Source organism: Gymnoscopelus braueri (assembly GCF_963280865.1).
Source record: "Gymnoscopelus braueri genome assembly, chromosome: 15".
In the NCBI taxonomy this organism is placed as follows: Eukaryota; Metazoa; Chordata; class Actinopteri; order Myctophiformes; family Myctophidae; genus Gymnoscopelus; species Gymnoscopelus braueri.
The window spans coordinates 30,166,573-30,183,405 of NC_137620.1; the positions used below are offsets into that span (position 1 = coordinate 30,166,573).

Here is a 16,833-nt window from a genome sequence, read left to right on the forward strand (position 1 = left end):
GCCTTCATAATGTGGAGGGAAAATAACAAACGTTTGCCAAGCTGGCTGTTTTGACGCACACCACTGGCCATGGAAAAAGCAACACAACAGGACACATGCGTTTTCTTCTAGGCTTCCCTTAGTTCCCTATATCAGACAGTGAGGCCACATCCTGGGGTTATCTGCAGGCCAGGGGTCTGGCCTAAGCACTGCTGGTGGACCCTAAACATGTCCCACAGTATCCTTGTGAGTCCAGATGCACACGTTTACCGGGAGCTTATCATCACACTTCTCTGATACACACAGCTTGAAAGTAGTGAAAAAATCCTTCACCACAATACACAAGAGAGAGTGCAATCTGTGCATGGCAAAGGCTGCAAATTGACCCGTTTCAGTGAGCAACGATTTTTACAGGTAACTGCAGTTGAAGGTAATTGTGAGAGTGTCTCATTTGTGTGTTTCTGTGTATACTGGAGTTGTCCATGCTGGCAAAGTAACTAACACCTAAATGAAATACACCCGCAATCAATGTTATTACCTTTGTGAAGGGGGTTGCACTATTCTTTTATACGCTTATAACGATATTACACTGGTACCACTCTTCATAAACCACAAAGCCCGTGCCGATTCATGAGTCATTACCTGCTAATGTTATTGATCTTGGTCTGCCGTGGCAGAGGCTTTTAAACGTGCATTTTCTGATCTCTGGCTGTGAACCCAAGATGAAGCTCAGCCCTTGAAATAAGAGTCGGGGGGGGGGGGGGGGGGGGTTACTGATAGGTGAGGGCCTAATGGCCTTCGGCAACCATAAAACACTCTCTGCCACGTTATTACCTGAAATGTATAGGACTACCATGGCTTAATGGTGAAGGGGGAAATTATGGCTCTCCTTTGGATACGGTTTGAGCAGCTATAGGGGTTCTACACAATGAGAAGCGTGAGTCTGGTGGTACTTTGATGCCTTGATGATTGAAGTGTACAAAAACGGAGAATAAAAACATTGGAAATCTTCATTTGTGGCCTCAAGACACTTCTTTTCATGGTAAAAGGGTCAGGGAAATCCATAAGTCTTCTGTTTGACATAATAAACTGCACCATTGCTGAATTTATTCGAAATGCAACTAATCTCTAAACTATTTAATGGTAATCATCAAGGAGCAGGCTTTGTTTGTTTTAGGCCTAAAACAAACATTTTCATTTTAAGATCAACTAAATCTTAAAACTATTTGAAGCAGAATAAACAGACAAGATAAATTCAATTGCACAGATTACAAAGCATTCCAGCATCCTAACCCATGTAATCTGTGTCAATGTGAGGGTAAATGTCACCACATAAATCATCATAATCACGGATGTTTAATGTTCAACCATAAATGCACCAAACTGTACAGCTCAACCCATGGACAGAAATAATAAACAAATATAGCAGCAAAAAGCAATTATGGGTGCCAACTCAAGCAGATGGATGGGTGGATGGGTGGACGGATGGACAGACAGACAGACAGACGACGGTCTGACAATAAGGACTGCCGGGCATGTTAGAAAGACAGATGGGTAATGTTTGTTTTTCACAGCAAGATTGATAATGACTGTATGCATGCATAGCATGAAACAAGATGGGCTTGTGACAGTCTAACTGACAGCGACTTCCCTGTGGATCTCATATCAAGATCATATTGATCTTATGTGGATTCGATTGGAGATTATGAATTCACAAAATGTGAAAACATTCACACAAAAACAAGACAGGAACAAACAACAGTGAGGCACCCATGTGGTAAAATGCAGGGGGTACTTCCATGGCCTAGCCTATGCATAAGAAATTTGGCGGTTTGCAAGATTAGCCCCAGACAGAGACTCACAAACAGACTCACAGACCAGACCCTCTCCTAGAAGGTTTGAGAGATAAACTTGCAAACCTAAACCTAGACTCACAGACAGAACCATTTCTAGACGGCTCAACCCAGACTCATACTTTTTAAAAGCAACATTTATACATGAATGTCTTTTCTTTGCTTTCAGTCTCGCTTTGTGTGTGTGTGTTCTTATGATAAAGGCTTGGTTTCTGTAATTGTGTGTGTGTGTGTGTGTGTGTGTGTGTGTGTGTGTGTGTGTGTGTGTGTGTGTGTGTGTGTGTGTGTGTGTGTGTGTGTGTGTGTGTGTGTGTGTGTGTGCGTGCGTGCGTGCGTGCGTGCGTGCGTGCGTGCGTGCGTGCGTGCGTGCGTGCGTGCGTGCGTGCGTGCGTGCGTGCGTGCGTGCGTGCGTGCGTGCGTGCGTGCGTGTGTGTGAGAGAGAGAGAGAGAGAATAATAAAAGAGGGGCCACTAATATGAGAGAATGTGAGCATGTAATTCAGTCGCTCAGCACAGCAGTGCTCATTAGCAAGGCCAAACAAACAGGGCCATGCCTCTGGCCCACACAAAGGCCACTTTGTGAGCCACCCCTTGCCGCAAGTGTGGCACCGACTACAGAATTCAAGGCAGCGGAAATGAAAGGTTAGTAAAGTGCTGAAAGTGGAACAGAACAAGAAAGGGGGGATGCTTGGACCAAATGTCCAAATTGATAAATGAGCCATTATTTTACTTTTTTGACGACGTTGTTATCGGCATTTATATAGCTGATGTATCCCAATTTTTAACCTTCCCTGTTTGGGCATGTCATTGTACAACATTTTCAAAGAATTACAAAAATAACTGATCTACAAGCTCACAATGCATTGCGTTGTGAACAACAGAACAATAGGTCTGTTAAATCTTTGGGGGACAGATGAGTTTAAACACACTGTGCCTACCTCAAGGTCGTCCAATGATCGTGCTAGGCTGAGACGCTTAGATGAACGGCGCCCACTCCGCCCAGAGGCGTGCACGGCACCCATGCCCCAAAACCTGGAGCCCTGTTGGAGATTCCAGAGAGAAAAGAGTGTTGGTGAGATGACTGATCCAGCTTTGTGTTCAACCGGTACTACTACATAGTGATAGTTACATGCATTATATACCGTTTTTGGTAGTGGCTCCTGAACAGGCATTAGTATACCCACAATGCATTGCACAAAAACGTTAGGTTAGAGATGGTTAAGTTTAGTTAAGAGGTTGGTGTTGTTAGGTCAGAGTTAAATGGGAGGGCGGCTAGCCAATAATAATAATAAACTTTATTTATAAAGCACTTTTCAAAACAAAGTTACAAAGTACAATCCAAAGAAATGGCATAAAAACAAATGCTATTTGACATCATAGCTATAGCATGATGTCAAACTCACACATTTGGGGCTTGTAGAAATTGGGTACTGGTTCAGGACCCGCAACCAGGTTTTTGTTTCGTTTGTGTTTAGTAAGGGGGATTGGTTAAATATAAATACCATAGCAGAGAGGTATTCATGTTTTCATATTACTTAGTTTTGGAAATCAATTCTACAACATGAAAGCATTGTAGAATAGATACTGAGATTTTTCACCCACGTTTCTCCCCATAGATATTGACAGATTTAGGGAGAAAGCCTGACAGCTGAAGATTGGTCGATATCACATCAAGGTGAGTGTAGTAGACTGAGCATGAAAAAGTGGTGCAAAAGTGAAAAATGTATTTGATAGCAAGTCAATAAAAAAAGAAGAAAAAAATGTGGGAGGAAAGAATATATATAATGTATATATCCACTTTTTCCACATAAGATCACAGCACACCACAGGGCTTCACAATCTATAACCCCCTCTATAATTATGATGGAGAATCTAAGCCTAATGTTTTCAGCAAGAATAAAGAATAGAGGATAATTATCACGGTATCACATGGGCTATACCCGGTAATTTGCTCAGCTTCCTGTGTGAGATTGTCACTGTTATGGATGAGCACATGCTGGGGACCTACTCATGACTCATTCCCACTTATTAATGTGAACATAGGCAGTTTGTTTTCAATACGCCTGAACAGAGACTGAGAAAAGAAAGTATTTCCCACTCATATGTTTTCAACAACAAATAAATATCAGAAGAATGTATAAAATAAACATAATATATAAACAATGTAAGAGAACTACATAGCCCAGATTAATGTATGCATTTCAGCTTAAACAGAAGTAATAAGAAAGCTATTCTCCAGAAAACCTCAGAGTCTGTGTGAGTATCATTTGCAGCTGTCATCCATCTGATAGAGATACCTACCATTTCTCAGACAGAGATTTATTTTATCAGCTAGATAGCAGCACAGGGACATCTTGTGGCCATTGAAGAAAACAACACTCCTCTATATGAAAATGGCATCACTGATATACAACAGGTGCCTTCGGAGCTCACCAAGTGTTGAAATGGCAGTATTGTGTTTCATGTAGGTGTCCCCGAAAACGAGACTTAATACCCTTTCACAGTCTGGAAACTCAAAACCCAGTGACCATAAATACTTCCTGTGGCAGAACATTAAAGTGAAGTGAAGCGAAGCACAGAAACAGATGTTCTATTCTCAGTGTGGCCAGGATAACAGTGGAATTGGTAGGTGTAAAAATAGTTGAGTACTTACTTTGTTATTGCACAACTTTCCACTCTGTTCTCCTTGGAATCGGTTGGTCCATTCTTCTCTGGAACGAAACATTAAAGATTCTGCTGACTGGTACCGGTCCGAAGGTATCTGGCTCATGGCCGGTGGTAGGACATTAGTGCAAGAACCGGACCAGTTGGTACTGGATACTCCCAGGGAATCTGCATCACCGTCTCGGCCTCTAGGCCGCTTTGCCTTAGAGAACCACTTCTGGCTACTTCTTAGAGGCCCTCCGAAGAAGTTCTGCTTTTTACCCAAAGGTGGAGGTGGTGGTGGGGGCTTGAACTGAAACTCAAGCCTGGGTGGAGGGCCTCCGTAGAGGCTTGTCAGAGAGTCTGGGCCGGGGAGAGACTCTGAAAGGGAATGTGTGCTGATACTGCCCATGGGATTAATAACAAAGCTTTGTCCATTCTGGGTGAGGATTGTCGGGCCAACGTCTTCAGTCGGAGGATAATCCCATGGGCAGCTGGGGAGGTGTCCCCCAGGTTGGGGTCTGTCTGGGGCAGTAGGGAAATCCCTGTCGGCTCTCTCCTCAGGGGGGGAGGAGTTGCCAATCCCACTGTCTACGTTGCTGCTGGCACTGCCCTGCTTGCCCGTACTGCTGTTCTCCTCTGCCTGCTGGTGGGCTTCTATATCAAGCTTGACTCTGAGCCTCTCCACAGCCTCCCCCAAGTTGCTGTACAAGACAGACACAAAATGGAGGACATCCTGGGGTGTGTGGGGAAACTCCAGGCACCCCCCGGCATCCGGGTCCGGGGTGCAGTCAAAGCTGAAGCGTCCGGCAATGCCCAGGTGGTCGTCGTGTTTTGCCAACTCGGGATCGATGTAGAAAACATGGCAGGAGGTCCTTAGAGGGCCGTCCTCTGGCACACAGCCATTGGAGACATGCGCTGTGGTGACCAGGCAGAAGAAGCGGCTGTCCTCAGCACACACTGCCCCCAAGACCAGGTTCTCAGCAGGGAAGGCAGCCAGAACTGCTCCTGCATCGTCACAGAGACGCACGCAATCAAACATGATCTTCATTGTCACAAGGGTGTGAGTGTCCTGCTCGGTGCCCAAATGTCGTATTCGCTCACGGATGGCTTGTAAGCAGACCTCATCTGACTCTGCAGTATACAAGGTCAGTTCTGTGGAGCTCAAGTAGCCCACCACCATGGTCATGTTCAGAATACTCCAATCTGGATCCAGCTCTTCCGGATCAGTGAAAAAAACTGAGTCTGTATCCTCCACCTGAACAGTTTCATCCTTTGACAGTTTGGCGTCAGTGTTCCAGTTCTGTGACCAGTGGGACATATCAGGCTCGGACACTGGCCTCGGCTTGGCTTTGTTTCCATGGCCTGAGTTAGGGGATGAGTGACCGGAATGGTCCGAAATGGTGCGGAAAATTCCCACCTTCTGGAAAAGTCCTTTCCTGTCACCAATTTCAAATTCTGTATTATTAAGGATGGTGTTATCCATGGTCTGGTCTTTAACTTGCACAATCAACTGCAATGGCCCTTTGCAGGTGCCAATGAGCTGCACCACAGACTCATGTGTTGCCGTGGACATGTCGGTTCCATTGACAGACATGATGTGATCGCCTTGTTTAAGTCCCACCTGCTCAGCGGGGCTCCCTTCTAGGATGCCACTCATCACGCAGGGCCCATGTCCCGAAATGGTGAAGCCATATCCTGTCCGACCACGGACAACCTCAACTGCCTTGAACTCGCCAGCAGGGTTTAAATCCAAACGCCTCCGTGCGCCCTCAGGCTGTCCCAGCATCCTCATCTTTGCCAGGGGTGTGTTTGCAAATCCAGGGGGTGGTGGGAACAGTAACACTTGGATGTCTTCTCATTGCCAATGCAAATGCATTGTTGTCATCCTAAGTGTATCACAGTAGACACAAAGAGAGAAACAAGCTTCAGTTTACCAACCTTAGAAATCTACTGTTGTTGTGTCATGATGTTTATTGTTTGTTTGTTAACATCTTGCACAAAATCATAAGCAACTTGCATTCTTATTGTCAAAAATAGACAGAAGAATTGTCTAATTTGGGAGCTTGTAGATCAGCATTATTCTTTTCTATTGATCATACAAGAAATATATAATGTGGTTAATTCCAATTCCTCAATACAGACATAACGGCCTATTACAGACATAAAGGCGTAAATCCTTTACTTGCCCAAAGTAAAGCTACTGTGCTTTTGAAATAAAGAAGTAAAGTGATTTAACAGAGAATTTAATTGAACAAGCACAAAGCCCCTCTGGCAGCTTGTAAATTAGGCCATTGGACCATCCCTCTCAACCCACTCACTGCCCAAAACAGACCAGCTGGCCCCTTCCCCTACTCGGTGGTGGAAAGTAACTAAGTACATTTACTCAAGTACTGTACTTAAGTACAATATTTATGTATTTTTACTTTAATGGAGTATTTCCAATTTCCAATACTTTTACTTCTACTCCACTACATTTCAGAGGCAAATATTGTACTTTTACTCCACTACAATTATTTGCAAACTTTAGTTACAAGTTACAAGTTTGTAGATTTTGACTAATATTACAAAACATACAGTAACCTAAACCACTTCAGCCATACATTTCGGCCATTTGAAAATAGCCAATATACAAGCTCACAATGCGTTGCATGCTACGAATTGTGAGCTTGTAGATCGGCTATTTTCAAAATATTTTTTATAAATGTTTTACATTTGAAAATGAAATTGAAATGGGATATTCTGCATAATGAGTACTTTCTACTTTTGGTACTTTAAGAACATTTTGATACTAATACTTTTGTACTTTTACCAAAGAAAATGTTTAATTCCAGACTTTTACTTGTAACAGAGTATTTCTACATTGCAGTATTGATACTTTTACTTGAGTACTTTTTCCACCACTGCCCCTACTCAAGAACACAAATCAAAGCCTCTCTGCTCCTCCTCCTCCTCCTCCTAAACCTACGGTTTCAGTTCTGTTGTGAACTTGTGTTGTGTTTAACGTCATCAAGCATTGATGACAAACAATTAATTCGATTACATGTTGAACATATAACATATATGGCATTATATATAATTATAATGCTATATCAAGTGTAGCTACGCAAATGAGTCACAATAACGCCTTTTAAAGTACAAAATAACAAGTAACTCGCGACGAATAAGTCAAAAGAAATCTCTGGAAATGTATTTTAATGTTTACCTTTTCGAGTTCGGTAAAGTCCCGGAAAAGTCTTAATAAATACTTTTCTCAGTGTAGTCACAATGGGGCTGGTGATCAAACACAAGTTGTGCTTTATAAGTTTAGCATTTAAAAATGTCCCCAATCTCCGTGATTGTGTAGTAGTAGTCCATATGGCACTGTGTGTGACTGCTGCACCTCCTCCACACACTGTGGTGGCCGTGGCGTGGATTAACAAAGCGTCTTTCATAGGGTGCGTTCGGATATTGCACACCGGAGCGCACTCGCCTATTAGTTTGTATTGGCCAGTGCGCTCAGTGCTGTATTTCCGAACGCACCCATAGTAACCATGACACCTAACGTCTCCGGACGACCGGACCACGTGGTCTCCACCGTTGCCAGATATTGTGAGATAAATAAGCAGCCAGGTCTATGAAAACAAGCCCAAAAGAAGCAACTAGGCTGAGCACTTTAAACACTTTAGTTTATAGTACTTATTTGGCTATCTACAAGCTCACAAAATGCGACGCGTTGTGAACTTCTGCTATTTAAAAAAATGTCTTGAAAATAAAAAGTTAAATAATATTATATATTTGAAAAGGAAAGAAAATCTGATGAGGGTCTGCAGAGAAATACATTAATTTGGGGTGTCCTTGACATGCAAATGTTTGAGGACTGTTTAAACAATAATTAAAATGTAATATGCAAAATAAATAACTACACTTCACTTAAAAACAAGCCCTTAAAACCGCAACCCGCAACTAATATTTACAAGCAAAAACAAGCCCAAAGTCGCTTGTAATAAGCAGACATGGCAACGCTGGTGGTATCTGCTACTCGCCAATCAACACGTGTGTCATATTCAATATTCAAACACATGGGAAGCGTTCCTATTGGTTGTGGTTTAACCACACATGACAAGTCAAAACAATGTTATCTTTTTAGCATACAATGACTGACATGACGCACGACTTCGGCGGTTAAATACATGTTGCCAGAGTTACATATTAAAATGTAACCGCTGACAACCAACTGAAACATAACAATGTTTGTATGTATCTGATTATGATACCTTATGATAAAAAAAACTATTAGGCTACCAAACCGATAGGCTACTTGTGGAACAAATTAAATGACAGTTAAAGGGATATTTCACTTTCAAGTAAAATAAACATTAAAATATATATAAAAATAATAAAATATAACTGGGAAATATATATATATTTAAGAAGGACATTCTAATGCTTGCGGGGCCGTGATTTTTCCATTACTTTTTTCATATATTTAAATGATATATTTAACCTATTACGCTACTACAACTATAAAATATTACCTATGTGTATTATTGCCCAAGTTATATGGTTCTATTCATAATTTATGCGGGTCCCTTCCGTATGATCGTCTTCCAGGCTGGGGCAGAGCTCAATGTTTAACAACGGTTTGGAAACAATAGGCTACATATTGACTAAAGGGCTGCAACGGTCGTAACAAGGACACAAAAGTCACATGCAGTGGTGTAAAGTACATTTACTCAAGTACAGTACTTAAGTACACTTTCGATCAATTTTTACTTTACTGGAGCGTTTCCAAGCAATTTTCAATACTTTTACTTCTACTCCACTACATCTCAGAGCAGGCAAATATTGTACTTTTAATACACTACAATTATTTGACAACTTTAGTTAGCCTACTAGTTACTTTGTAGATTTTGATTACAAAACATACATTAACCACTTCAGCCCTATGCATACTTAGGCTATTTGAAAATAGCTGATCTACAAGCTTGTAGATCTGCTATTTTCAAAGCATCTTTTGGAAACTTGTGAAATGGGACATTCTGCAAAATGAGTTGGCTACTTTTACTTTAATTTCTTAAGTATATTTTAATGTCAATCATTTTGTACTTTTACTCAAGTACATTTTGAATACCTGACTTTTATTTGTGACAGAGTATTTCTACATTGTGGTATTCGTACTTTTACTTAAGTACAAAATGTGAGTACTTCTTCCACCACTGGACACATGCTGGGGTTATTACATGTGCACAGTTTAAATAAACACAGATGGAACTGTCATCAGTTTCACTTTATTCAATGCGTCAATGCCAAGGTGAATAACATTAACTTTAGAAATTCACATGTGGCATGGTCCAGAGTTTAGAGCATAGCTACGCCTACGATTAGCAGCCTACTAAAAACTTTATGAGAGAACTTCAGACAAAAATGTCTTGTTTGTGCATAAGGAAGAAGCTGCTTTTTTTGTCTCTTAATGGTTAAGTGAGCATTCTTACAAGCTGATGGACAGATTATTTTAGGTGGTATCCATTTCTATGTCAGACTAATCAGCTTCCACTTGATCCTATTTTTACTTCATTCTCTATATGGACACATAGCTATATACATCACAGATCAGATACATTATTGGCTATGCAAATGATTGTTGCATTCAAGAAATGAATTACTTCAAAACACTTCAAAACAAGAATTCTCTAATATATTCTAATCTAGGCTCTATCATGTTTTCCAGCATGCTGACACATTAATTCTATAATCCTTGGAGCGAAATTATATTAGGCATATATAATTTAGGCCTATTTAATAATCGTGGATGTCAAATCAATAACTGGAATAGAGGTTCTATACAGTAAAAATCCAGAGTGCAAATGTAGCTCTGAGCCTATTTTTACACTCTCAGAGGTAAATTTGGATTACACTGTGTAATTAGTTTCACAATGAGCAAATTATGCTGAAACAAAGGCGATTAAGGCAAACCAATAGGTTACAGTACTTCCGCACTGTGTATAATAGTGGTCGGTCACAAATTAAAGTACAGTGATGAAAAGCTGCTCAAGTCTTTATACAGTAGATATATATAAATCAAGTGCAACAGCTTCTGCCATCAATGTGTGATGATTGTGTATCATATGAAGGGAATACCCCTCAACTTTAATATACAATGTTATCCTTATGGCCTATGACAGTCCAATGAGTGTAGTGAGCAACTGAATTGAATTTGATATTCAAATGAGTTTTATAACTAGTGATGCAATCAGTTCCTTTGCAGAATATTTTCCTCATTACTAGAAAATTATTCTTGATGTGACACATTTGAGTTAATATTGTATAGAACTGTAGTGCCAGAGATTAATGGTCTCCTGTGACAGCAATACTGAATGGTCATTAATTCAGACTGAACGGTCATAGAGCATAATAGTAACTTATTTGGAAGCTTAAAATAACCACTTAAACCCTATATACTTAGTTGACTGGAGTCCCACTCCTTTGGCCCCCCTCTACACTAAATATCTTCGCAGAAAATAACCGATCTACCAGCTCACAACGTGGCACATTGTGAGCTTCAAGATCTGCTGTTTCCGCTGAATGTCTGCCCCAAAATAGGGACACTAGGGTTTATGTGGTAAGAGGTATTCCCAATCACCAGAAATACCAAAAGAAGAAATATACATACTGTACATACACACACACACATGATGAATAGCAGCTTAGGTTGCGTAACTTGTAGTTAAGATTTTCTTAACCTCTCTTAAATCACAAAAATATCAGGCTTGTGAGGTTACATTTTTACACTACCAGAGTTCAATTAACAGTCAATAATAATTTGGTACAAACCTAGTTCTTTGTGTGGAGGGATGGGTATGTTAGTGAGGGTTTCAAGTGGACATATCACATGAATCATGTAACAGAATGAGGTCAATGAATCCTCCAGAAGTCTCAACAGGCATTTGTCTCAGTCCCACCTCACTTAATACACTCTGCACTGATCAGACATATACCTAGACCTAATAATACCATAACAGGATTGAACATTGATTAATCTCAAATTTGGATAAAATATATTCCATTCCTCGTGCAAGGATGTTTTAGTCGAGGCCAGCCAGCGTGCTTTCACCCCTTTCCTGCGTCTTTGACCCCACTCGGCCCCCACGATGTTGACGGTGCAGCGGGCGGCTGGATCATCTTCTCAAGAAGGTTCATCATACGCTCCTGGAGCTGCAGACACTGGACCTGGAGGAAGTTCTGCTGGTGCATGGCCCTGCGGACCTCCCGGCACGTCTCCTCCATGGCATGGCTCACCCTCTTCTGCTCCTGCAGCATGGCCTGCATCACCTTCAGCTTCTTTTTCTTTAAGGACAGCTGTTTGATGCCAGCGGCGCTCCTCCTCTTGCCTGGAGTACGGTGGGAGCTGGAGGTTAAGAGAAAGATATTTTTTTTACAGGGTGGCTCCTATGAAGCGAGCGTTTGTCTGTGTGTGTCTGTGTACGCAGCTAATCTCGAAAACCCACTGGACCGATCAGCACCAAATTTCTTGAGCACACTACCGGAAGGTATATTGTGAATTTATTTTAAACTTTTTAGAAGGTCGGATTGGGCTGAAACTTTGCCCAAATGGAAGTGACTGATGTCATAGTTGACTGACAGACATCATATACTAGTCTGAAGAGCAGTGTGTTCGAAACGTCGCTCAGCCCACTCAGGTAGTACAAAAATACTTATTTCAAAAGGGATATAGGTCCCTTTTGAAATATGTATTTTTGTATTTTTCTTTATGTTTGACAAATAGACTAGCCGACATCAGAGATCCATAGGATGCCACGCCATTATTAGACCCTGTCTTGTTGTATTGGGGTAGCACTATGTCAAAGTCAAACAGGAATTTTAATATGAAGTCTTTCCCAAACCCACAAGAACGAAGGACCAAATCTGATGCTGTTCCACATCAAATTAATTGTTAAAGACTGTTTAGTGATGAAGGCGCCCAGAAAAACACTTAAAACTTGTAATTTTGTAGTGATTCTCACTACAAAATGAATAACAGTCGGCCTACTTGCATCTCAACCACTTGGTGGAATGTATGCCCTGAACCCCCCAGAGTGGCACTGCCACCATCAACCAGTTGTTATCAGTAACAACAGTCTGTTATTGTATGAGAGGGGTGGGGTCTATAATAGACTCCACCCCTCACTTGCTCAACATGCAACCCAAGCTTGCATGTGACTGTGTGTTCGACTCTTGTCATAGTGACTCTATAGTCTCCGTTACCTGGAGTCAAGCGTGTGCAGACTGTGCACGCTGTCCGAGCTCATGTCGTCCACTTCTTGCTTCATCTGAGATGAAGCAAGAAGTGGACGACTCTCCACCTCGTCGGAGGAGCCCGTGTACTCCGGCATGAACCCCATCATGCCCTCGGCGGCAGCGTGGGAGGTGGACGAGGAGCCGGCAGTGGAGGCCTGAAACTCAAAGGAGTTGACCCTCCCGTTCTCCATTGGCTTGGATAGGATCTTCTCGATGGGCTTGTAATACGGCCAGTCGGGTACCTCTCCACTCTCCCCGGAGTTGCATTTCAATTTCCTGTCAGAACAAAAATAAATAGGTGTCACTTAACCACTTAAACCCCATGGCATCCGTATTGTGGGGAAAGCTTTCACAGAAAATAGCAGATCAACAAGCTCACAATCGCGCGACGCATTGTGAGCTTGTCGATCGGCTATTTTCAGCTGAAGCTTTCCCCACAATAACAGAAAACAGAACATACACTAGCAGAGGGCCCTGAGGGCCTCCGCTCAACCATATGTGGTTTGTGGTTAAGGTTTATAAAAGTAAAAGCTGAAACTCTGGAGTTAGACATTACCCCCCCAAATGCCACAATTCTGCAGGAAAGCTATAGGTCAAATCCACCAAACTAAGTAGATTCCCCTTTATTTATTTTTTAATCTACACTTGCCTGTACTGGAAAGACATGTTTGTGATTTTCATCTTGATCTCTTCTTTGTGGCGCTGTTCTCCGGTCAGCTCAAAGAACCTCTGGGACATCTTCTCGTACACCCTGGCGTTCCTCTTGCTCATCTTCAGGTCCACGTGGTGCTCCTCCCACACGTACAGGAGGGCCTTCATCTCACTGTCGGTCCAATTTCGGGCCCGCCTGTGCTTTTCACTGTGGCCTGGCACTAGGTAGCTGAAACTGTCCTCTGAATCCATTTTGAAATTCTTTTCTTCCTCTGAAGCCATTTTGAAATGCTTAACTTCCATTTCTGCTAACAAAAATAAAAGATTAGTGGTGGGTTTGAAAGCCTTTCCCTGTGCTATCAGGTCTCTGGGGCTCTGCAGGGAGAGAGAGACAGAGATCTCCGAAAACAGGCGCCGTGTGTGTGTGTGCCCTCCCCCCTTTGAGCTTAGCTGAAAGAGAACTCAAAATGGGGCCTACGGCAGGAGAGGGATCTGCTTAAAAGCTTTTAGTGTGGGTTTTCGTCACTGCTGACTGTCAAGTTGCCGTGGCAACGGTGAAGTAGGCCCTCCATTTTCCCTCCCCCTCCCTGTTCTAGCCACTCCCATGTTCACTCTCTGTCCCCCTCTCCCTCGCTCTGCACTGGCAGCACAAAAAGCTTTTAAGCTGAAAGGCAACACATGTCGGTGCAAGAGATTGCTGTGAAAACTGGTTTGAAATATAACCCACAGGGAAGGGGGGGGGGGGAGAGAAAGCGAGAGAGCAGATTCTAGTTTCCTTGGCAACAGGACTTTGAGCCTGGCATTCAGCCAGGAAATTGCTCTCTTTAAAAGCTTTTAATAATAGACAAGCCCATTGAGAGAAGGATTTGCATCACAAGAACTATTCCCATGTAGAGATACACGTAAATAACAAGCAGAAGCTCTCCTCTCAACCAGTGTGGCACACAGTGGGAGAGGAACAAAATGTGCCAATATCCTGCAGTGATAAACAATGGTAACTCCCGGAATGATATACATGGCCAGGGCTGGCTGACTGTTCTATCAGTATTCTTTTGTTACCGTCGGTCAGTGACAAGGGGCTCTGCTGATTTGCCACTGGCTTTCTTCAACCAGTTGAGCATTCTTCCCCTCCCCCACTCCACCTGGCATCACAGGGGGGTAGGTCTGGACTTTCAACTTGTAAATATTAAGACTTAGCTTGCCCTGTCTACTCATTTTGTCTATCATATAATAGAGCTATTGATAGATACTACAACCCCTGTCTCTATATCAGATAATGTCTATCTGTGTATACTGACATTTCTCTCTCTCTCTCCCTTTGACCACTTCTTTCCAACTCCAATTTTCTTATCAAGAATATGTACAGTTATGTACGCACTACGCACCATGTGTTATAGAGTACACACACACACACACACACACACACACACACACACACACTGTATATATGATAAGAGGTTCGGGCCGCTACGCGGCCCTCACACCTACAGTATGTTGCACCACCGTTGATATGCCCATATATGGAGATCAATGTATCTGTCAGTCCATGTCCCTTTTATGCCCATCTATGAAGATCCCTGTATCTGTCAGTCCTTGTCCCTTTTTATGGCCATATATGACGATCCCTGATGTCATCATATATGGGCATTCCGAGAATGCAACATTCCGGGAATGCAACCAATCAGTCAGCTCCATATATGGGCACAAAAGGGGGATGCCTTTTGTGCCCATATATGGAGCTGACTGATTTGTTTGCGCCTGGTGCCTGATATATAGACCGTATGTGGACTATGCGGTCGACGCGCGCTGACACTTTGCACCTTAATCCCATGTACAATGCACTGTCCTTGGTTTTTTTCACACCTTATATAGCATATCATGTACAGTATCGGCTGGTATGCTCACGTACCTTTATGTCTTACCTCGGGTACTTACCGCACTTTATGTCTTACCTCAGGTGCTATGTGTAAATATATAGATAATTTGTTTGTTTTTTATTGATTGACCTCTCTTCCCCCTTGCCCCACCCCCTTCTTCTTCCCTTTCTTTTTTATGGAAATAACAAAAACGATGGAGCTTGCACAAAAACAAATTTCACCCACAGTATTACACAAACCTGTGATGTGACAATGAGGTCGATTCTGATTCTGAGCACATTCTGAGAACAGTCATTCAAGGAGGATGGAGGAATGGGAAACACATTAACATCACCAAAGCACAACACAAATTGTATGTATAGGCTACAATTAAAGATAGGACTACTAGAATAAATAAACGTAATAAATGTAAAAACAGAGCTGTGTAACATTACAACACTGCAATCAATTATGGTAGATACAATTAACTTAAACAAGTTAAACAAATACAATACATAATAATGCCAATCTGTAGTTTTGCAGTTCAAATGTATATAGCCTACAGACAAGTAAAGAAACTATTTTTTTAAATAAATAATTTGTTTATTTCATATTTAAAGGTATCTTCTCTGTTTGTAGGCTATGTGCAGTAGATCTGCTGTACAAGATACAGATAGTGCAGTAGGATAACTTTATTTATTAATTTGTATGTGTTTTTAGGTGTTTGTAATCTGTGGGAAGTACTGTATGTCTCTGATGTCTCAGTATAGTTGGCAGGTATTTAAAAAGTGCAGCTGTTTCAATGTTGTGTGTAGTGCAGTGCACAGTCTGTATTCTCTTGGGAGCCAGGTTTGCCTGCTGCGGCCTCTGTCAATGGCAAGGCTGTCTGAATCTGTACATAGTCAAGGATTTCCTTTGTTTGGATCAGCCACAGTGCTCTCAGGTATTCTGTCACTGTGTTTGCTGCTCAGGCCAGGGCCAAATAGCATTTCAATTATATTATTAATAGCATGCCAGATTTGAATCGGGATATCCAGGTTGATGTTCCTTTTTTTGATGTCATAAAAAGCACTTCTTGCCTTGTGTCAGGTCTCTCAGGTTCACAGCTTGGTTGAAGTTAACTGTGGTGCTGATGCTTAGGCTGAGGTAGGTAAAGTTTTCCTCTGTCGTATCTACAGATAATTATCTCTGCCAGGCTGTAACGGCCAGGAGGAGGAGAACCGGAGATTAATATATGTTTTCATCCCTGTCCGTCCGTTGACTACTGGGCCCCACCACCGACACAGCCCTAGGTAGGCAACTGGCCTGGCAGAGATCTGCACTCCATGGAGCTCACTTTTATAGTTTATATTGGTGGTGGTGGAGGCTGGGTCTTTTTTGAAATATCATTGTTTTACAGTGCTGGTGGGAAGCTTTACACCGCTCCAGGTGGTTCGGCAAAGAACGATGAATACATTCAATAGTTGACTTTTTTACTGAGGATTTTTACAGGCAAGCTTCAACTGTACAGAGCTGTGGGTGTGGTTCTGTATACAGCAAACAAAATGACATAAAACAATTAACACCCAATCTACA

General features: G+C 42.1%; 2 protein-coding genes across 2 annotated transcripts in view; both read right to left on the reverse strand.

The window, feature by feature from the left end:
• The window catches only part of LOC308102466 (regulator of G-protein signaling 12-like), a 47,895-nt gene extending 40,041 nt beyond the window's left edge, over nt 1-7,854 (reverse strand). The window contains exons 1-3 of the mRNA XM_080452188.1: nt 7,680-7,854; nt 4,485-6,363; nt 2,770-2,871 (exon numbers count right to left, since the gene is read on the reverse strand). Of these exons, the coding sequence (XP_080308314.1) occupies nt 2,770-2,871; nt 4,485-6,269 (1,887 nt within the window). The 5' untranslated portion in view covers nt 6,270-6,363; nt 7,680-7,854. The remainder of the gene's footprint in view (nt 1-2,769; nt 2,872-4,484; nt 6,364-7,679) is intronic.
• A 1,937-nt stretch (nt 7,855-9,791) lies between these two features.
• Nucleotides 9,792-13,791, reverse strand: msantd1 (Myb/SANT-like DNA-binding domain containing 1). Its single transcript, XM_080451431.1, has 3 exons — nt 13,395-13,791; nt 12,719-13,027; nt 9,792-11,861 (listed from the first exon to the last, which is right to left on the reverse strand). Exons 1-3 carry the CDS (start codon nt 13,703-13,705, stop codon nt 11,564-11,566), a joined length of 918 nt encoding a protein of 305 aa, XP_080307557.1. The 5' UTR covers nt 13,706-13,791; the 3' UTR covers nt 9,792-11,563.
• Between the last annotated feature and the right edge of the window lie 3,042 nt (nt 13,792-16,833).

Coding starts and splice junctions, on each gene's coding strand:
- msantd1 (XM_080451431.1), bottom strand. CDS start 13,705: ATGGAAGTTAAGCATTTCAAAATGGCTTCAGAGGAAGAAAAGAATTTC. Junction 13,028..13,394: donor TCTTTCCAGTACAGGCAAGT/GTAGATTAAAAA, acceptor TTGTTCTGACAG/GAAATTGAAATGCAACTCCG. Junction 11,862..12,718: donor CTGCACACGCTTGACTCCAG/GTAACGGAGACT, acceptor CTTAACCTCCAG/CTCCCACCGTACTCCAGGCA.